Source organism: Plectropomus leopardus, chromosome 6 (genome assembly GCF_026936395.1).
Source record: "Plectropomus leopardus strain MGB_pleo_1.0 chromosome 6, ASM2693639v1, whole genome shotgun sequence".
NCBI classification, from domain to species: Eukaryota; Metazoa; Chordata; class Actinopteri; order Perciformes; family Serranidae; genus Plectropomus; species Plectropomus leopardus.
In genome coordinates, this window is record NC_142181.1 from 38,629,422 (window position 1) to 38,651,904 (window position 22,483).

Below are 22,483 nucleotides of genomic sequence, written 5' to 3' on the forward strand. Positions count from 1 at the left end.
ACTTAGATATAGGATTACCTTTTTATCATTATACAATGAATGCAAAATAAGATGTAACTATAAAGTTGGTTACAAGATTTCTGATAACTAAGGTCACTAGATGGCAGTATGGCTCCATTACTAAAAGGGAATAAAACATGCTTTTACCTAACTCATTCAAATTATATAAGAAAAGAATTGGAGTTGGTCCTATTTGTTTACCAAAGCACAGACACAGACTCTCACCTACAAAGACAAAGATTAGGGAATTAAGTCAAACTTTAACTTACAACCTTGGTCCAAGCAATTCTGTCAGATGTTAGTCTCAACACAAAGATGTATAATGGGGGGGGGGCAATGAATGTCTGTTGCTTTGTATGCCTGAGTGACCCCAGGAGGTCATTCAGATGTCTTACATCCTGTTGTATACTGGATGTGGCCTCAAGAGTGTGCTTATCTCCCACAGCATCTCGCGATGGAAAGGGTCAAGTACTGACACTTCGTGTGGCCTAAAAGCAGAACATGTTTGCAGATGCCCACAGGGAATCTCAGTAAAGTTAATTAACAACCCTCTTTTGAATGCTTTGGGTTCGTAAAACTGTGTCTCTTGACATGTCCCCCGCTTGTGTAGGAAGAGTTGAGCTCTGGAGTTCCTCAGAGGGAAACTGTAAAGACCACGCCAAGGCAGTCCACTACACACACAAAAAAAAAGTTAACAGTAAGTAAGGGAAAAAAAGCAACAAATTAAAAAAAAAAGACCTAAATAAAAGAAAGACCTAAATGTGCTGAAAATATATTTATTTTCTATACTTTTGTTCTGTAACACAATTTTTAAATTAAATCATGACAGTTTAATTTAGATGAATAGATTATTTTTTCAGTAACCCTCACTTCTTTTTTTAAAAATAATTTTTGGATAATTTTTTGTCACCTTTTACTAATTCCATGCAATTCCTGTGCCTTTTGTTGTCAAGTTGTTCATCTCCTTTTTCCCCACATTTTCAAAAGCAATCAAACTAATTTTCTCAGTCTTCAAAGGTTTAAATACATGTGAAAGACATCTGAAAGCAGCATAAGTAAACTGATGTCAATCCAGTTTTCAAAAGGGTTAATACAACTGCCTGTCATGACTACATGGCTTCTGTTATGAATTGGATGTCTCAAAATTTTCTTCATCTAAATTGTGACAAAAATGAGGTCCTCCTTGTGATGGGCCCCACCTGGTTTACTAAATCAGCTCAGTCAATACTGTCTCAAAAAGTTTTGGTGTCCTTTTTGACCACCATCTGAACTTTGAATCCCATATTACAAAACTCATTCAGACCTGTTTCTTCCTGTAAAGAAATATTTCAAATACTGCACCAATACTATCGACAAAAAACTTGGAAGTTACAATGCATACTTTAATCTTTTCCCATTTAGACTACTGCAACTCACTCTTCACTTGTATTACACATTCTTCCATAGCTCGACTCCATATGGTACAAAATGCAGCAGCCAGGGTGATGATTTAACTTGTCGTTAGTTCCGCACCACCCCAATACTAACCTGTCTTCATTGGCTTCCAGTTAAACACGAACTTGATTGAAAATTTTAATTGTCACTCATAAGGCCTGCCTCATACTCACCAGACCCTGTGTATATAGCAGAGATGTTGAGGCCCCTATTCCACCAGTCAGCCACTTTTATCATCTGATTAAAGCAACTGTACACTGAATTTGGGCTGTCTCAGAAAAGGATAACCATTGTGAAAGAAACATGGTGATATATTTGGTTGTGGCTCTAAAACCAGGGTCCTATGTCACACAATAAGAGAGGTTAAAGGACGGCTGTTATCACGGTCGTGTGATCAAAGAAAGCCTGGGATCAAATTCTGACCGTTTCAGAAATTTGGGATGACCATCACACTGTGTGACTGCTGTTACGACTTCCGTCTGCTGATGGACCAATAGAGATGCAGCATGAAATGATGCACTGATCAGCGTTACTCTGCTAAGTGAATACTAAATGCTAACAGATAGTAATACTTACTCTGAGTTCCCATTGCAAAACAGTTATGTCAAGTTGTCCTCTTTTCCCCAGCCACTACAATATCCACATTCTCCTCCTCTCTTTTTTTTCCTGACATGGCTGGCCTTCCCATTATTGCTCCATAACAGGCCTATTTCGCCTTCAGTTGGAAATAATGACAGCTAGTGTGGTGGCTGCAATAAAAATAAACCTGATAATGTTAATTATTAGAAGTATTATAAAACAAGGTAACTCACTGGCTCCTCCTTTCCAAAAAAGTAAAAAGTTTGATTATTGTCCGAGTTGAAGAGAAAAGACTACAGAAAACAAATCCTGTTTTCACTTTAGAGTATAAAGGTGGCGTGTCACTGTGCTAAATCTGTTAAATATGACTTGAAAAAGGCTGATTTGGCACTTTGTCTTTTTTGGCTTAAAGGCCTCCTGGAGTTTGATGCAGGGATGTGTTGTGACACAGGCTGGTTGCTTGCTCCATCACTTACCAACTGAAAATGGGATTGGCAGTGCTAAATGGCTATGGATGGAGAGGTTCAGAGCCAAAGCAGAAAACAGGCAGGGAAATAAAGCCAGAAATCTCTGCACCTGCACGGCCCAGTAATTACTGAGTCTGTGGTATGAATAAACATCCATCCAACCACATTCATTACTCTCTTTCATTCTCTGCAGCCTCCACCTCTGAGGATGCTCTATCCATCACCCCAGGGGGCCCTACAGAGAGCAGGGCCAGCTTGTACCCCACCATCCAGGACATGGGCAGGAGGCCCCCGATTGTCACCACAGCCCCTCCTGTCAACATCCCAAACCACCACCCTCTCTATAGGAATCCCCCCCACCACCAAGCCCTACTCGGCTCTCATGCTCAGCCTAACTACAGCAGGTTATCCAACTCTCAGCCCCCCCTCTCCACCCTGCCGTCCACATCTCTGCTGGATAACGCTAATAAAAGATCTTCAGATGAGAGTGCTGAAAGCTCCAACATGCAAACAATGCTTGTAAAGCACACATTAGCAGACACTTCTCACTCCAGCAGCCCTGCTCTAGTCACCAGCGCCATTTTAACAGATCCGGAACACGCTGCCACTGCTGCTCCTACTGCAGGAGAGGCAGCTGTGAAAAGGCTGGGTCAGCCTGGACTGAAGCACGATGTCAGGCCCGGCAGTGATGAAGAGGTGACAACCACCACCACCACCATCATCACCACCCCTGTCATAACCACCATGCAGAGTCCAGGTAAGATTATACTGCCCTTTTATTTACACCTCATGGCAAAAGAATCATATTTCTTGTTAGAATTTAAAAAAAAAAAAATCAAATATTGTGCCGTGGTGTCCGTGCATGATGTCAGTTTGTGTGTGTCTGTAGGTGTGTGTGTGCATGGGTTAAAAAGTGAGCCAGTGTGTGTGACTGGAGTCAGCGTCTGGCTACCATGTCCTAGTACTGAGTCACTGAGATTACAATACACACACACGCCATTACCTCTGCTCAGGATGCCATGACTCCAAGATAGCTTTGCATAGCAGCTTGTTGATTTGTTGTTAAATGAACCCTTTGCAGCCTGGAGTGTGATCACTTCTCTTGTGCTGCTTTCACAAGCCTTTCATGAGAATTTTAGCCTTTGAATCCTTAACAAATTGGGATGATTTCTTTCAAAAACATTTTGATGGCTATGAGCAACGTGGTAAGAAATGTCCCACAAAGTGCAAGAAATAAGTAGATTTACAAAATGATATTTAAAAAGCTAGGGAAAAATATGAAATTGATATTATATATAAATATATAATTATCATAAGTACATATTTAAAATAGTTTAAAGAAGTCTTAATTATTATGATCACTTTTTTCCAGGTCATTTCCTTGTTTTGTTTTTTTGTTGTTGTTGTTGTTTTCATTTATGTTGTTTTTTTGTTAATATGTTTTTGGTACATTTTACATACATTTTATTTTTTATTTTTATTTATTTATTTTTTTAACTATTTCTGAGATGCTCTTGTACTTTTAATAGTCTTTAATTTATTGGTATTTTCTTCTTTCATTGCTCAGTGCCTTCTTCCCATGTTTTTGAAAGAAATCAAGTCAAATTTACTCAGGTGTCAAAGGTTTAATCCTTTGAACCAGGAGCAAATTTGTGCAATTTTTTTTTTTTTTAAATGCTGGAAAAGGGCAAAGAGCAACTTGGTAAAGCACTTTTTCCAGGCCATTTCCATGTATTTTTTAACTTTACATTTTTTTTTACATCTACACAGCATATTATTTGCTCATTACCTTCTTCCCATGTTTTTGAAAAAAATAGGCAAGGCCAGGCAGCTTTATTTGTATAGCACATTTCATACAACATGGGAATTCAAAGTGCTTTACAAAGCAATACAATCTAACATATTAAAGGATATAGATTCACAATAAAAGAGTAAAACGATAAGATATAAAAAGTAAAATCAATTACTAAATGATTTTAAAATAAAAATCACCATTACCCATACCCATACACCATAGCAAGTGCAGAAAAGAGGTGCAAAGTAATATAAAATCCAGTTTAAAAAATAATGCCAATTTGCCCTGGTGTCAAAGGGTTTATGCTCTGATTGGCATTTTATATTTCTCTAGTTTTTACTTCTACCACCACAACCTCAACTAATATGTTCTCTATCTGCCCCTCTCATGCAGCCATGGGGCTAAAATAAATTACAACAGCATTGTTGCATCACTTCCCCTTAATCAAGAGGTCCAAACAGGGGCCGCAGCATCACACTCCCAGATTGTTGCTCAAGTGGGTTGATTGGGAGAATAAATATCAAGATGGTGAGGTCTTAGTGGACTTTGTAGGTCAGAAAGAGCAAGATGGAAGCAGCTTGATTAATCAGCTCATCTGTGTGCAGGGTGACAGCAGCAAAGCACAGACAGGCAGTCCTGTACACTAAATCCCAGGCACAGGGTGAATGACTACACTGTAGAGCGGTAATAATGCTGGAGGGGACACTCCCTGAGGTGAAGTGCCAAGGGGACACAGAGAGGATGTTCTTCTTCATGAAGAAGCACTTCAGAAAAAGTTAACTTTTGGCTGAGAGAGAGGGAGGGATGAAGGTGGTGGAGCAGAAACCCCCATAGGCCACCAGGAAATATTCTGTCCACAACTGTCCCATCACAGGGCTGAGCTGCTAAGGCAGGGACAGCAGCAGAAAACCTTCAAACAAAGTCAGGTAGAGTGTCTCTGTGTGTTTATAGCAATGGCTGTACTTATGCAGTGTTTGTATGTAGAATTTGTTAATCTTTTTTCTAACAAAACTAATAGAACACACCTTCTCCAAAAAAACAGCTGATAGGGGTTTATCAGAATAAAGAAAACTGTGCTGCTACTGTCCCTATCTGGGCGTGACATTACTTCCTGCCTTTCTTTCTAAAGAATGTTCTGGAGCGTCCTGTATGCAAGTCACAATGAATGACAGAGTGAGTCCTGGTGTAAACTGCCACGATTTAATCTTAAAACTTGTTTATTTTTTAAGCATACCAGCATTGATGAGTTGCTCTTCTATCAGAATATGAGCTGTGAACCCGAGGGAATAACTTCTGTCGAGTTATTAATGCTTGAAACTCATGATGCACGTTTCACGCTTATCTGTTGTTTACTAGCTCTCCTCAGAAACAGGATAACCGACCACATTATGTGTCGAAAATCTGATACTTTTCTCTGAAAAACAGTTGGAGATATGAGAAGTTTACTGAATGTTTTCAGTGTACTTTGGTACGAACTGCATCATCTTATTAATGTTTAAAAAGATGCTAACGCTAACCACTAGTGCGGGTGGCTAACGCAAATTACTAATGCAGTTGCTGTTTGTGTAGTGGTGTACCACGATGCTAATGTTAAGCTAATCGCTAAGCAAATGGCTTATTCTAGTATGTTAGAGCAGCACATGCTGCGGTGAAACCTTAAAGGAGCATTTCATGTTTAAAAACTAAAAAAAAAAACGTACTCTTAAAAAGAGTAATGTTATAAATACGAAGAGGTTTAAAAAGAAAAATAATTTATTCATTTGTTGAAATACCTTGACTAAAGAGGTTTAAAAAGAAAAATAATTCATTCATTTGTTAAAATACCTTGACTAATTGCAGTTTGTGGTAATTAATTCATGTTTTTGTTGCTAAAACACTAAAATTGTTGCGATATATGGCAATTTCTTTTTACTGTATGTATATCCTCAGTTAAGATAAAGTTAATGATAGAAACAGAACTGGAAAAAATTACAATTCTGCACTATTTGTGTAGGTTGTTTTTTTGAAGTACCAGATTTACTGATGAACTTAGTGATGGCGAGCCCAGCAAGACTCTGGACGGGCGTGGAAGTGGTGTGGCCAACCGTATGAATCTGTTCGCAGATGATGTTGGATTCTCTTGATCATTCAATCTGATTCCTGATAAGACCACACACAAACATGTGAGTGAGTCATTTACGGTATTACTCCTCACGAAACTAGTTAGATGTTAGTGTCTCTTCAACCCTCAAGGTTAGGCACAGAGGTGCTACACAAAAACTTGGCGAGCCAGCCAGGAGGAGTTTTCAGTGTTGAACAGACTGACATTTTATTGTTTTTATCTGTCACCACCAAGTCTACTTACCTGTAACCATTCTGTGGACATAAGGTGAAAAAAGGATATCATTCAGACTGAACATGTTAAAGTACCTAACTCTGTTATAGTAGGTGGTTTAACTGGTGATGAGGTTGACAATGAAGTTATGGAATACTTTGGGCAGTTTTGTCCCATTGAGAGTTTAATCAAGGTAACCAGTACTGAATCCCAGTTTAAAGACACAGCCATGTAGAGTTCAGATCAGGGGAGCCCATTCACTTTCTGTAGGACACCTTGACTAGCAGAAGACTGAGCAGTAACCCAAATGTTATCCATCACGTTCAGTTTCTATCTGATTTGTATGCAGCTGATAGAGGTTCAGACCTGACCTACACCTATTTAGCTGAACTGAAGGATGTAGTTAAACAAAGCAGGACAGATTTTGAAAAGGTCTTGCTATATGAGCTGGCCAGAATCCAAGAGTCCACCAGAAGTCCCCAGATAGCTGAACCCCACCCATCAAAGATTAGTCACGAACCTCAGACCATTAGCAACCAAGCCCCAGCTGAGTCATCAGCAAGTCCTGCCAAAATAGTAACTAATCTGATCCACTCCCATGAACATGACACTTCACTCATTCTGGGTACAGAGGTGTAACCCTTGCCCAGAAAACAAACCCTGTATTTACCTTCTGAACAGCTCACCACCCCTGAAGTCCAAAAAGTAGTGGTTGAGTATGTCATCAGGAACAATAATGTGTTTTCCTAGCATCAAAGCCACACCAAGCTCAGGTCTTTCTCTGGAAAAATCCCCTGTCCACATATGAAGTCTGACTGTGTAACATGGCGCAGCAATGTCAAGTTCCATCTCACCAACTCTCCTGTGCCTGACAACTACGACTGGGGTTTTCAAAGACCAAAGTCCAGTCAAATTCCCTTACAGTGGAAGATTGTATTTGTGATGATGCAGACATGAAATCTAAAGCAAAGGCATCCAATGAGGAAAAACCCTCACCCAAAGGTGAGTCGACACCCACAAAGAAACCCCATCCTGGGTATTGTTTCACGTGTGGAAAGGATGGCCATATTGTGCTTTTCTGGGTCTTAAGTGACCACTGTCTCTGCTTCTTTCTACAGTAGCCATCCAACCCATCAATGCCTGAGATGTTGAGGGTGCTAGTGGTGAAAATCTTCCTTACTTGTTCCCTAAAGACTTTGCTGAAACAGAGCCTGAAGTCTCTGCCTTAGCATTGGTTGTTTCCAGCCTACCTGTATTGACTGGAACAAATGCACTTGATGCCTAGTACAATGAACACTGTCATGGAAAAGAACCAAATGACCTGTCCCCTGTCTATGGCTATATATATATATATATCACACTTTGAAGCGTGATTCACATATTTGTAAATAATCTTACTTTTCTATTTCATTTATTTTATTGTAGTATAATGCACATACTTTTGAAGATTGTTTGTTATATTAGATTTATTATTCTCTTTGCTTACATATAGTGTGAGAGCAAACTGTAAAATGTCACAATTTTCCCCTGGGGATCAATTAAATATTTATGATTCTGTTCCAACCATAAATTTGTTACATACCCACATAGTTGGTACAATACACCCACTTACCTTGTATTTCAGTCATTTATCAAATAAAACTGAAACATATATCTAAAGTGTCATTGTTTATGTTAACATGAGGTATTACTTTTGAGACAATACATGTCTAGTATTGACCGTGAATCTCAATGCTACAAACACTGGTCTTTATATTGTTTAATATTGGTTCAAAAAGTATAGTGATAATATTATATGGTAATGTGTTGTTTGATTTATGTAAGTAGAAACAAGTCACTTTTTAAAACAAATTTGCTTATAGAATAGTAATGTCATACTTCAACACATTTAAAAACAATTTCGAGATATGAGAGCTGGCTAAAACAATCTATTTACAGTAGAGTACAGTACAAAGTATTTTCATGTAACAAGTGTAACAGTAGTAGTAGTTTCAGTGAGGATCTGGAAATTGTTAAAGAATTGACCGGATACATTAGCAAAGTATGGCCACTTGTGAGGGTGGCACACTGCCATGTAACATGACAGGACTGCCCGCTGCAGGTACAAAGCTCCCTCCTGCAAAAGGCAAAGGTCCTTGGGTGTTTGGTCCACTACACTGCCCCAGCTCCCTCCACTACCCACCTGTCTGCTCATAGTATCAGTTGTGGGGGTGATTTCTTCAGAGTCCAGTGTCACGCTCTCAAAAAACCTGTATCAACACGGACAACACGTCACTTGGCTTGCAAAGCGATAAATGTAAATGAACTGCTAATTTACAAGTGTACCTTGTATCTGGCTGTAGAGGCTAATGTGCCAATGTGCATGTTAGCTAAACAGTTTAATATAGAGCTAATGCTGACGTAGAAACACTGAAATGTTACCAGCACCACACAGACTGTTTATTTACAAATACGCAGCTAATGTAATGAAGACCATGTCTCTAGCTAAAATATAGTCAGCAACAGTTATATTAAAACACGCTATTTCTAGCTTTATTGTTTGTGTTTCGCTTTTACTGGTATGTTTGCCATATCATCTCTTTGGCCACTGAGGTGTATTATGCTCTGTTTGTATGGGTCTTATCTTGAGGTCAGAGGTCTAGGAATGATTACGTCTCGGAGTCAGATGAGTAGAATATTAATACTAGGCTTACATGACATGGACTGTGGCCCTTGGGGGTTATTTTTGTGATTAAAATACAATAGGTGAGGAATGTTCACTGATGAATGTGTAGATGCTTGTACCTATATAAGAGACATGCATGAGCTGTAAGAGAGAGATTCACATTGGTCCCGAATCTTCTCCCAGGCAGACCATGGTGCCTGGTGGATGCTGAACTTTGTTGTAATAAATTAATTCTTATGCAACCAAGTCGGTGTCAGCGGCGGTTCCTTCATCAACTACACATCATTGCTACTTAAGAAACAACGACAGATTTGGCGTCACGAACAGGATCTGTTGTGTCCTGCAGCACTGCCGACAGCTTCAACGCACTCGCTCCCATGTTACGTCGACTAATAGGGTGAGTATTTCCTCACAAATTAGCATGTTGGTTTGTTCGTTGAAGCTGAGGGATTTTTGCTGCTGGGTCACACTGTAAAGATTCTTTGTGCTGGAGTACTATGATGTGTTGATGTTGGAGTGACTTCCGTGTCTAAATTTAATTTTGCATCAGAAGTGTTGCAATAAGGGGGATATAGGTACAAGAAGAAGAAATAAGAAATAAGAGATAAAGGAAATATAGTAAAGGAATATTGAAGAGAAAAGAGAAATAAGGAAATGAGAAAAGAGAATAGAAATAGAAATATGTAATAGAGAAGAAGAATAAGAAAAGAAAAAGAAGAAAAGGGTTAAAATTAAAGTCAAAGTGTAGAATAAGTGGAACTATTACATTTGTGTGCTAAATAACCATGCAAGATTAACGAAGTCAGGGCCCACGACTCTTAAGACATGTGTAAATTAGTGACTGCGTGATAGTTGACTTTGAGGAATAGTCGAATTGGAGTAAAGAGTTAAAATAGTAGGCCTGGCGCCAGGCGAGATTAGGACGTTAAAGTCCTAAAGGCGAAATTAGGACGTTAAAGTCCTAAAGGCTCAATTAGGACATTAAAGTCCTAAAAGGTTAAAAAGAGAAGAGAAAAGAGAAAAGAAAAGAGATAAAGGAATAAAGTGAAGATGAGTGAAAATAGAAGTAATAAAAGAGAAAATAGAAGTTGAAGTTTGAGTAGAATAAGATGAAAAAGGGGCTGAATGAGCCTAAGAGTAAAAAGCGTGCATGCATTATGAGGAAATTTGTTAGTTGAAGAGTTGTTGTTTGAGAAGCTTGCTCTAAGTGAGAAGTTTTCTTGGAAAATAAGATCAATTAAAAGTGAGAGAGCTCATTTAGGAATAAGTTGACTTAAAGAAAGAAGTTTAGGATTTCGTGTTCGTGTCTTTGGAAACGTTAGTTAGTTTTGTGTTTTTGTTTGATAGGCGGCTGGTCCGTGCTTGTATCTGTATCTGGGGGTGTGTGTGTATGAGGTTTTAGTGTGCAGAAGGTTGTGGGATATCCGTGAGCAGGTATAATTGATACATATATAAGGTAGAGGTTTATATTAAATATATATGGTGATTGAATAGAGGAGATTTATTTAGAAACTTATAAGGAGGGACTTTTGTCCCTTCAGTGTTAAAAATTACATGAGCCCTTGTTTTGATAAGAGGACTTTATAAATGAATGGATAAAACCTATGAGCCCTTTTTTAGGGGACATTTGTAGATTTGATAAAATATATGAGCCTCGAAAAAGGGACTTTCTACATATTTGATAAAAGTATATGAGCCTTGGCTAAGTATCCCCACTTAGCGAGGAGTTTTTGTATATACAAGCACGAACCAAGAATATAAGAAGGGAAAGGAAAAAAAAAAAAAAAAAAAAAGGTCATGAGTCACGCATGATAGTTGAGTTAGATGTTCACTCTCTGATGGTCAGTGCATACTGGAAGCTCTTGCTAGTTTTAGAGGTGGAGCAGGGGGGTGGAGTCACCCGTAGAAATTGCTTTTCCAGATAAGAGGAGTGGTGAAGGTGTTTCCCTCTCTTCTCGTTATGTGAAATACAGAATGGATGATCGGATTTTAGTTTAATAAATAGCTAAACAATAATATCTAAAGACATTTGAGTTGGCTATTAACTAAACTTAAATAATCACAATTTAAATTTAGGAGAGAGTGGGAGAGTAATCTGATCGACTATAATAGATTCATGTCAGATCTTTGGGACAGTGTAAATAAATAAATAAAAAGTATGTTGTGACAGAGTAAGTTGATTCTTACATTGGTAAATAATGTGTGTAAACTACACTGAATTACTTGGAACATATATAAGATATTGAACTGTTGTTTTGTTCTCTCTTTTAACCATGATGTATGAGAAATGGGGAAGATCTGAGAAGACGGTGAAGATGACCCACGAGTCAATTTTCAGTGCAAAATTGGACTCAGACCCTATGAGAGAGGAAATGTTGAAACAAGTTCCAGAGTGTCTGTGGTCTCAGCATAGCACTGATATTGGGCTTGTGAAGTCAGCTCAACCAGTGAAAGTTGAACTCCAAATAGGCACTGAACCTCCATGGAAAAATCAGTATCCACTGAAGGAGGAGGCAATGCGAGGGATCAAACCACAAATTGAAGGCTTATTGAAGGCAGGTGTTCTGAAAATAACTCAGACTCCTCAAAGCAATACGCCATTATTACCCACAAAGAAGCCAGACGACTCTTATCGTATGGTACACGATTTAAGAGCAGTAAATGAGGTGGTGGCTGATTTTCCAGCAGAGGTGCTGGATCCGCATACTTTGTTAGCCCAGATCCCCTCAGATGCTACATACTTCACAGTGTTAGATTTGTGTGGAGCATTCTTTAGTGTGCCTCTTAGCATAGAAAGTCAAGGCTTGTTTGGGTTTACTTATAATGGACAGTATTATGAGTATAAGAGATTGCCACAGGGGTTTAAACACAGTCCTCATATTTTCAATAAAATACTGAAAGAAGATTTGGCTGGGATAGATCAGATGTTGACTAGTACTGTGGTCCAGTATGTGGATGATATTATTGTTTGCTCGCCAGATAAAGAGACATGTCATAAGGATTCGGCTAAACTGTTGCGGGTACTAGCAGAAAAAGGACATAAGGTTTCCCAGAAAAAATTGCAGTATTGCCAGGAGAGAGTAGTTTATCTGGGTCAAACAATAACTAAAGGACACAGAAGTATCTCGGACAGTCATTTGGAGGCTATTCGAAAGGCACCAAAGCCTCGAACAGTCAGAGAGATGATGACGTTTCTTGGTATTGCCGGTTATTCTTCAGCTTGGGTAGAGGATTATGCCAGCTTAACAGGTCCCTTGAGGGCTATGATTAAAGATACTGGGAGCGCTCAACTTCATTGTAATCTTAGTTGGACACAGGATGGCCTTGTGGCATTTGAAACAATTAAACAGAGGTTGCAGGAAGCTCCAGCATTAGCACTGCCAGATTATTCTAAGAATTTTCTGTTGTATGTCTCTACCTCTATTGGGGGTAAATATGCATGTGCAGTTCTTTGTCAGCCAACAGGGACAGGGACAAGCCCTCAACCCATTTCTTACTATTCTACGGAATAATCAGAAGTAGAGATGGGGTTACCACTATGTTATAGAGCAATGGTGGGAGTTTATTTGATGTATGATAAGGCATCTTCTGTCACTATGGGTTACCCGGTAACAATTCTCACCCACCATAGTCTCAGAAATCTTTTGAATTATGGTAAATACACCTTGACTATGCCCAGGCTTAGAGATTATCATAGGCTTTTAGAACAGGAAGATGTCACCCTGGTAAGGTGTGCCACGGTGAATCCGGCTGAGAACTTACCAACTTCAGAGGATGGGGAGCCGCATGATTGTGTTCAGGAAGCAGAGAAGTACTCAAGGCTTAGATCGGATTTGCAAGCCCTCCCATTGCGTGAGGCAGACTTGGAGTATTGGACGGATGGCTCTTGTTATCGTATAGGAGAAAAATTAATTGCTGGCTATGCGGTAGTAAGAGCCCACAGAACTGACTTTGTGGTTGAGAAGGCTGAGATAATACCACAGCCTGCGTCCGCACAGCTTGCTGAGCTGGTGGGACTGACCGAAGCATGTTTGTTAGCAGATGACAAGCGGGTGACAATATACACAGATTCTGCATATGCACATAATGTGTGTCACTTGTTTGGAGCAGTATGGAAGAACCGAGGGTTTAAGAAAACGGATGGTTCTCCTATACAGCATCACGCACAGATAATGAAATTATTGCATGCTATGATGAAACCTAAGGAAATAGCCATAGCCAAATGTGCAGCACATAAGAAAGATATGTCCCGAGTCACACAGGGGAATAAAGCTGCTGATGAGGCTGCAAAAGCAGTTATAGGGGCAGACAAATTGGGAAAGGTCTTTTTGGTTACCCATGAAGTAGACATGGAGGAGAAGATTACTCTTAGAGATGTGATTATGATGCAGGAAGCTGCTTCTGTGATGGATAAACAGTTATGGCAAGACCGAGGTGCTACTCAAGATTCTACCGGTCTGTGGCGGAATCATGAGGGATTGATAGTAGCACCCCCAGACCTGTTAGGATTGATGATTCAAGAGGCACATGGGTTGGCTCATGTTGCAAGAGGGGAAGTAAGGAGGAAAATCACAAAAGAGTATGGTTTTTGGGCACCATACCTGTTGGAACAGATCGACCATGCCATAGGAAGGTGTACCATTTGTTTGAAAAATAATGTTTGAAGAGGTATAATGGTTCCCCCTGGTCACATACCAACTCCAAGAGGTCCTATGCGAGAATTGGTAGTTGATTTTGTGGATATGATCAAACCAGTGGAAGGGAAAAGATATATGCTAGTTGTTGTGGACAGATTTTCACGGTGGCCTGAGGCTTGTCCAACCAAGCAAAAAAATGCTCAGTCAGTTGCCAAGTTCTTGTGTCGCGAGGTCATAAGCAGGTGGGGACTTCCTGATCGAATATCCTCAGATAATGGCAAGGAATTGTTTGCCTCCTGTGCAGGGGAGGAGCTGTAGAGGCGGAGGGGAGGCAGGGCTGAGGAGCAGCAGAGAGGGAGGAGAGGGGACCTGCAGACTGTTCCCGTTCAAATTTTCAAGCAAAGTCTCTCTGTCCTGAATGTTACCAACTGCAGCTTTAAGCTCAGGAAAGAAGTGAGCTGCACAGGGAAAATCAGTCTTAATGACTCTGAAAGGCAGATAGAAGCAAGTAGTACTTGCAGATGGGAGAGTGCTTCTTGAGGGCATTGTCAAGGCTGACACCACTGACGAATGTGCAATTATCGAACAGTCAAGCACATCCACCTTACCGGGTGGGATCTTCTTAGCACATACTTTCTGTCACATCAAAGGCTTTAATTTGATTGACTGAGCGAACCAGGGAACTGTCAGAGTGATTTGGGAATTAAAATGTGACATCTCCACCCAATGGTTCTTCAGAGTGACTTTTCAAATGTTTGGAAAAATTCCTGTGGGTCAATTCATTGTGGAGAGTTTCAGCTCTGAAAATGGGGTATTTTCACTACCCTGAGTATAAAGGAGTAGATAACAATGTTGGACGGCTGTGGGATCCACGTTGGCACATTGTTGATGCAATAGGGAGGTGTCTAAGGTAAAGAAGACTCTCTCTTTGTTATTCTAAATAAATAGTTAATTAATTTATTAATTAATTAAGAAAAGATCAAGTTACAAGGCCACTCCCACCCACCCATATATAGGTCGGACTCTAGGACCCTGTGCATACAGCCCCTGCATCATGTATTCGCCATCCAGGCCCTTTTGTTACTGATACACGCCCCCACCTCATGTGGAGCTGCACGTGCAGAGGGTGACCAGCTGGACGCTGTGCTGTTGACACTGCTTCTTGACAGCGTTAAATCTGCGGTTGTTCATCTGCCGTCATATATCTGCTGAACATTGTTCTGGGCCAGTATCGAACCAAGATCTGCTATGGATGCCAAGTCAGCCACCTGAGCCAGATACAGCACGAATGCCTGTGGGAGATCCCAGAGTATTTCTTCCAGACTCACTTTGATCCGTTGATGACACCGCTGTTTGTTCCGGCCATCCTCAAGTTGCTGTAATCACAGTGCATATACACCAGTGAATCCAGAGTCCAAGGCAAAAAAAAAAAAAAACCTGCATGCTTTTTTCTCATATATAGTTATTGCTAATACTTATTTTATTAATTATTTGAGAGGACTGTTTCGAGCTGTGAGGGAACAATACATAATTTTTGAGCTGTCGGCTTTGTAACATCAGGCCATTGAAAACACTGTAAACAATGGGCCAAAGTACAATGGAGTTGAATTAGAAAGATTAGAAAAGATAATGGAACTAGTAAGAGCTCAACCTTCAAAAGGAAAGGGACTGTGCAAAAAGTTGTTACGATGTCAGAAACTTTTGTGACTGATGTTTTTACTTCGCTTTTTCAGCATGTCATCAAAGATCTTCCAGAAATGAATGTGTATCATTTGTTTGTATGTTATACTTTGCTCGTAGATACCCTGGCCCATTTTTTTAAAGAACAGCGAGGGTATAATACCTTACAAGCGTTGCAAAAAGTATATCAACAACACGCCGATATCAACAGTGGTACAACCAGTCAATTAATGGCACAAGCATTGCAATTTCTGAAGAATGAGTGCCTGTAGCACCATTTTTAGTATGTGTTTTAATTTAAATGTGTGTATAACATAATGTGTGAATAAAAAAAATAAAGAGAAGCAGTATTACGTGATGCTTGTCATTCTTTTAACAATGCAGCTTGCAGAAAGATGGAAAAGAAGTACGAGAGTTTGATGAAAAAAATTCATTACAATCCCTCCCATCCCGGCAGTTTTGGGGGAGTGGACCGTCTTCACAAGGCCATGCAGGATGAAAAAGGGAGTAAAGTCAAAGTAGTTGGGGTGAAAATAATTCTATCAGAGCAAGATACGTATACCTTGCATAAACCTGCCAGGATAAGTTTTCCCAGAAATAGAGTATACCCTGACCCCTAAATCAATTTCAACTCGATCTCTGCGACATGCAGGCATTATCGCAATACAACGATGGGTTCAAGCATCTTTTAACCGTTATCATCGTTTTTTAAAGAAGACTTATGCCAAAGTGCTGAAGACAAAAATGGGAAGTGAAGTGACCAAGGCGTGGCTCAGTGTTAACAGACAGCAAAGTGCCTGAGAGGGTGCAAACTAGGGCTGGGCGATATGGACCAAAAGTCATATCCCAATATATTTAGGCTGAAAATCGATATACGATATATATCCCAATATTTTTTCCGCAAAGTGAGAGCAAATGTTCAGTCAAGGTCAAAGCTAAATATGACATGTCACAAGTAGTTTTATTGAAACTGGCTATTTCAGTGAACAGTGGCAAAATCAAATGAATAAATAATAAACAGGTTTCTTCACCTGGTTCATGAAAAAAATGCTCAGTTGTTCAAATAATAAAATTTAAACATAAATACTGTATAACAACAGGAGAACCTTTTTTGAAATTAAAGCTCCGTGCACATTTAAATAAAAATATATCTTAAATAAAAATAGCCTATAAAATAAGTAGTTGCGACTGGGAAGCTCATATCTCGGGTCCATAGTTTTCAGTAGCTTTTTGAATCCGACTTGTTCCACAGTTGCAACAGGGACCATATCTTTAGCAATGTGATAGGACACCGCTTTCGTTATAGTACACCACTTGTCACTTTTCTTTTCATAAGGCACACTACGGGAAAATGAGGCTTGCAGTGGGCTTTGTTTTGGGGCTGGAGCTTTTTCGGGTTGTGGATGGCTTGCGGCTGGGGCTTCTGCAGTGCGCAGCTTCACACACTCTTCGTACTGCAGTTTATGCCACTGTTTTAGGTGGTGAAAAAGATTTGTAGTGCTTCCACCCCTTGTTTACCGCACTCCCTACATATAACGTGATTTTGTTGCTCATCTGATACTTTAAAACCGAACCATCTCCAAATTACTGAGCCACTGCTTTTTCGTTGTTGTTGCTTCCTCCATGCTTGTTGAAGAGTGCCGGAGTGTCTCTCCCTGCCCCTCCCCCCTCTGTGCACGAAAGAGGAGGGGCGGGGGCGGGGGCGCGCGGAGCAGTGCAGTGCAGTGCTCCGGGTCATCAGCGCAGCAGAGCAAGGATCACAGCGCAAATTTGAACTATATCGATATATACGATATAGTCTAATTCCATATCACATTTAAAAATACATCGATATAATTTTTATATCGATATATCGCCCAGCCCTAGTGCAAACCAATGCAGGTAAAGATTGTTCAACAAAAATTTTAAGGCATTAATGCAGAAACATTGTATTGTTCACTTTGCCACCGGCAGTGATCTGAAAGCTGCCGTGGTTGAGAGGTTTAACTGTACACTAAACACTAGAATGTGGAGATACTTTACAGCTAAAAATACATATCATTACGTAGATTTATTATAGGATCTGTTAAAAAGTTAGCTATCATCAAACCATAAAAATGAAACCTAACGAAGTCACTCCTGAAAACACCCCGCAGGTATTTCAAAACATGTATGGGACATATCCCCTTTGTCGCAAAAACAGGTTAAAGATTGATTTAAAGGAAGGTGACGTTGGATTATCCAAACTCAGAGAGGTATTTGATGAAAAAAAAAAAATGTATAAGTTACATGGATAAGCTGTTTACAGTGTCAAAGTGTATACCGCGTCAGCCGCCTGTGTACAAAATAAAAGATTTTGATGGAGAGCTCATTGACGGGCCCTTTTATGAAGCCGAATTACAAAAAGTAACGGTTGGTAAAGATAAATTGTATCGCCTGGAAGAGATCTTCACAAAGCATGATAAATGCGGTAAAAAGTATGTCCTAGCGCGTTGGAAAAATTGGCCCGAGAAATTCAGTAGTTGGGTGGAGGCCAGTCAGCTGACTGATGTGTAAAGGCAGCACACAGCTTTTGATACAAATCACAAACAGCCATGGATGCAAAGTCTAAAGAGGGATTTCATGAGACTCTGCCTTCTAATGCCAGCCTTGGCGTGTATACAGGAAACACCATTTCTGACTTTCGAGTGGCTCTGGCCCAACATCTTCACTTGGAGGGTGACTGGCAAGTAGCTTTAACAGAGATTTCATACCCTCACACTTTTTATAAAGGAGGCAACTTTTGAAGGGATAGACACTTTATGGAACCATCTTCCATTTTCGGTCAGGGAGGCAGACACCGTTTCAACTTTTAAGGGTAGACTTAAGACCTTCCTCTTTGATAAAGCTTATAATTAGGGCTGGCTCAGGCTGCCTGGACCAGCCCATAGTTTGGCTGACATAGGTTTAACCTGCCGGGGGACTTCCCCTGATACGCTGAGCTCCTTTCCTTCTCTCAATGCCGCCATCAGAAATCATGTATGTCTGTTAACTGCATTGCCATGTGCAAGCTTAGCTTAGCTCTGTGATAGCCATGTGGTACTCTCACTACTTGGGGCTCGCGATTACAGAGCCTGGGTCTGTTGAACTGCACTACGCTAATCCTGTTGCCTCTCGGGAGCGTTCCTGCTCCCTTGTTTCCTAGTTTCTCTGGATCCTGGCCGTAACCTTGACTGTGCCTGACCGTGGTGATAGCTGTGCTGATACTGCGACCCTGCCTTTGGTTGTGCTCATGCTGTGGCTGTACTGATTCTGTGCCCCCCGCTCGCCCTGATCGTGGTCTGGTCCTGGTTGCGCCGATGCTGTGATCTTGCCTTTGGACACCTCCCTATCAACATATGCATGAGACTGTTATCATCTCTCTCAACATCATCATAGAGAGCAATTACTAATTTCACACCTACCATTATTGTAATATGACATGCATCTGTTTCTATTATTATCATAGAGAGCAATTACTAATTTCACACCTACCATTATTGTAATATGACATGCATCTGTTTCTATTATTGCTGATAGAACCCCCCCTCCCCCTCTCTCTTTCTCTTTCCTTTTTTGCCATGATTGTATTTCATTTGCTATTTACGACATCTATTGCTCGTCTGTCCGTCCTGGAAGAGGGACCCCTCACTATCCTCTACCGCTCTTCCTGAGGTTTCTTCCTCTTTTTTTTTCTCCGTTATAGTTGTTTGTTTTGTGATAATGGGCTATATAAATAAAACTGACTTGACTTGACTTGACACTTGGGAACACAGAGTTCCAGAGTTCAACGATGTCATACCACGGAAATTTAGCAAATACACCATCTACAGGGAATGATTTCAAGGAGGCTATTATGATGATAAAGAAATCATTTTGACACAAATAAATGCGTGGCTTAAAAGGATGCAATCAGACGTCACTCTCAGGTATATCCCCTTAAAACACGTGTTTCAATGGAAGGGTAGCAGGTGCTATCAAGTGCGTTTTTCCTGCCAATGGTGTACATTTTAAGCTTAAACGCCAGTGAATGGTTCACGAGCGGTCCCAGCCCTAAAAACTCTCCTTATTTGTCTGATATGAAAGCTGAGAAATACTGGTTCTTCTGTTACCGTGATCTGGTGCTGCCGCAAGTGGTTGGAGACTCGTCAGTTTTCAAGTCAGTTTTATTTATAGAGCCCATTATCACAAAACATGGTTTGCCTCAGAGGGCTTTACAGTGTACGACATCCCTCTGCCCTTAGACCCTCACATCACCCAAGGAAAAACTCCCCAAAAAGAACCCCTGTAACGGGGAAAAAAAAGAGGAAGAAACCTCAGGAAGAGCGGTAGAGGATAGTGAGGGATCCCTCTTCCAGGACGGACAGACGAGCAACAGATGTCGTAAAATAGCAAATGAAATACAATCATGGCAAAAAAGAAAGAGAAAGAAAGAGGGGGAGAGGGTGGGGGGGTGGGGGGTGGGGGTGCAGGGGGGAGAGAGGCACAGCAATAATAGAAACAGATGCATGTCATATTACAATAATGGTAGGTGTGAAATTAGTAATTGCACTCTATGATGATGTTGAGAGAGATGATAACAGTCTCATGCATATGTTGAAAGGGAGTTGTCCAAAGGCAAGATCACAGCATCGGCGCAACCTAGACCAGACCACAATCAGGGCGAGCGAGGGGCACAGAATCAGTTCAGCCACAGCACGAGCACAACCAAAGGCAGGGTCGCAGCATCAGCACAGCTATCACCACGGTCAGGCACAGTCAAGGTTACAGCCAGGATCCAGGGAAACTAGGAAACAAGGGAGCAGGAACGCTCCCGAGAGGCAACAGGATTAGCGTAGTGCAGTTCAACAGACCCAGGCTCTGTAATCGCGAGCCCCAGGTAGTGAGAGTACCACATGGCTATCACAGAGCTAAGCTAATCCTGCAAATGGCAATGCAGTTAACAGACATGCATGATTTCTGATGGCAGCATTGAGAGAAGCAAAAGGAGCTCAGTGTATCAGAGGAAGTCCCCCGGCGGGTTAACCTATATCAGCCTAACTATGGGCTGGTCCAGGCAGCCTGAGCCAGCCCTAATTATAAGCTTTATCAGAGGAAGGTCTTAAGTCTACCCTTAAAAGTTGAAACGGTGTCTGCCTCCCTGACCGAAAATGGAAGATGGTTCCATAGGAGAGGAGCATGGTAACTGAAGGCTCTGGTTCCTAACCTACTTTTGGAAATTTTGGGAACCACAAGTAACCCTGCATTTTCAGAGCGCAGTGATCTTGAGGGTTGGTAAGGAACTATGAGCTGTGACAGGTAGGATGGAGCCTGACCATTTAGAGCTTTGTAAGTAAGGAGGAGGATTTTAAATTCAATCCTGGATTTCACAGGGAGCCAGTGCAGAGAAGCTAAAACAGGAGAAATATGATCCCTTTTCTTGCTTCCCGTTAAAACACGAGCAGCAGCGTTCTGCACCAGTTGGAGAGACCTAAGAGATTTGTTGGGGCAACCAAATAACAGGGAGTTACAGTAATCCAGCCTAGATTTGACAAATGCATGTACTAATTTTTCAGCATCTGTTTGGGAGAGGATATGTCTAATTTTTGCGATGTTACGCAAGTGAAAGAAAGCCGTCCTTGAAGTTTGTTTTATATGGGAGGCAAAGGATAAATCCTGGTCAAATAAAACTCCGAGGTTCCTTACAGTTGTGCTAGAGGCCAAGGTAATGCCATCTAGAGAAATTACATTGTTGGAAAAGGAGCTTCTGAGGTGTTTTGGGCCAAGAACAATAACTTCAGTTTTGTCTGAATTCAACATCAGGAAATTACGGCTCATCCAGGCTTTTACATCCTTAAGACATGTTTGAAGTCTAGATAGCTGATCAGTTTCATCTGGTTTCATAGATTGATATAATTGCGTATCATCAGCATAACAATGGAAATTTAAGGAATGTTTTCTAATGATGTTGCCTAGAGGAAGCATATATAAAGTGAAAAGGATTGGTCCAAGCACCGAACCTTGTGGCACTCCAAAGCAGACCTTTGTATGTGCGGAGGGTTGATCATTGATGTGAACAAATTGGGAACGATCTGATAAGTATGACTTAAACCAGGCTAGTGACGTTCCTTTAAGGCCAATTGAGGTTTCAAGTCTATGCAGTAAGATTTGATGGTCAATGGTGTCAAATGCAGCACTGAGATCTAATAGGAAAAAAAACAGAGACCATACCCGTGTCAGAAGCGATAAATAAGTCGTTATTAATTTTTACTAGTGCCGTCTCTGTACTATGATGAACTCTGAAGCCTGACTGAAAGTCCTCGAATAAACTGTTGTCTTGGAGAAAGTCACAGAGCTGATGAGCAACCACTCTCTCAAGGATTTTAGAAATAAAGGGGAGATTAGATATCGGTCTATAGTTAGCTAAAATCTCAGGATCGAGAGTGGGCTTCTTTAGAAGAGGTTTAATGACAGCTACTTTAAAAGACTAGGGTACATAACCTGTTAACAAAGACGCGTTGATTATATCTAATAAAAAGTTGTCTAATAAAGGCAAAACTTCCTTAAGGAGCTTAGTTGGGATGGGGTCTAGTACGCTCGTACGCTCTGCTTTTATGTACGGTTCACATAGAGGGGAAATTTGGCAACATAGTCTCTGAAACCTTTAACCCGGCTTACTACTTACTGTTGGCACAGGCACATATTGAAAACGTTGGTGTAGAAAGTGCAGAAAAGACATGCCATGAGAAGGAGGTCCAGCGATATATTCTCTTGACTCTCCAAAATATCTTGAAAGCTCTTCTAAAACATAAATCTCCAGAAATGCAGCATTAAGTTGGACTTATTCGTGGCCCCGCCCACTCAGCTCTCTATCGAACAAAGCCAGTATGTCAACACCAGTCTCAGCTCTCACTGACTTTTTGCCCTTGGAGTTTG

General features: G+C 40.7%; 1 protein-coding gene across 4 annotated transcripts in view; it reads left to right on the top strand.

Moving 5' to 3' along the window:
- The window catches only part of sez6b (seizure related 6 homolog b), a 422,519-nt gene that overhangs the window by 132,458 nt on the left and 267,578 nt on the right, over nucleotides 1–22,483 (top strand). For all 4 annotated transcript variants that reach the window (XM_088079418.1, XM_088079416.1, XM_088079417.1 and 1 more), the window contains exon 2: nucleotides 2,674–3,237. In XM_088079418.1, coding sequence (XP_087935544.1) covers nucleotides 2,674–3,237 — 564 coding nt within the window. The remainder of the gene's footprint in view (nucleotides 1–2,673; nucleotides 3,238–22,483) is intronic.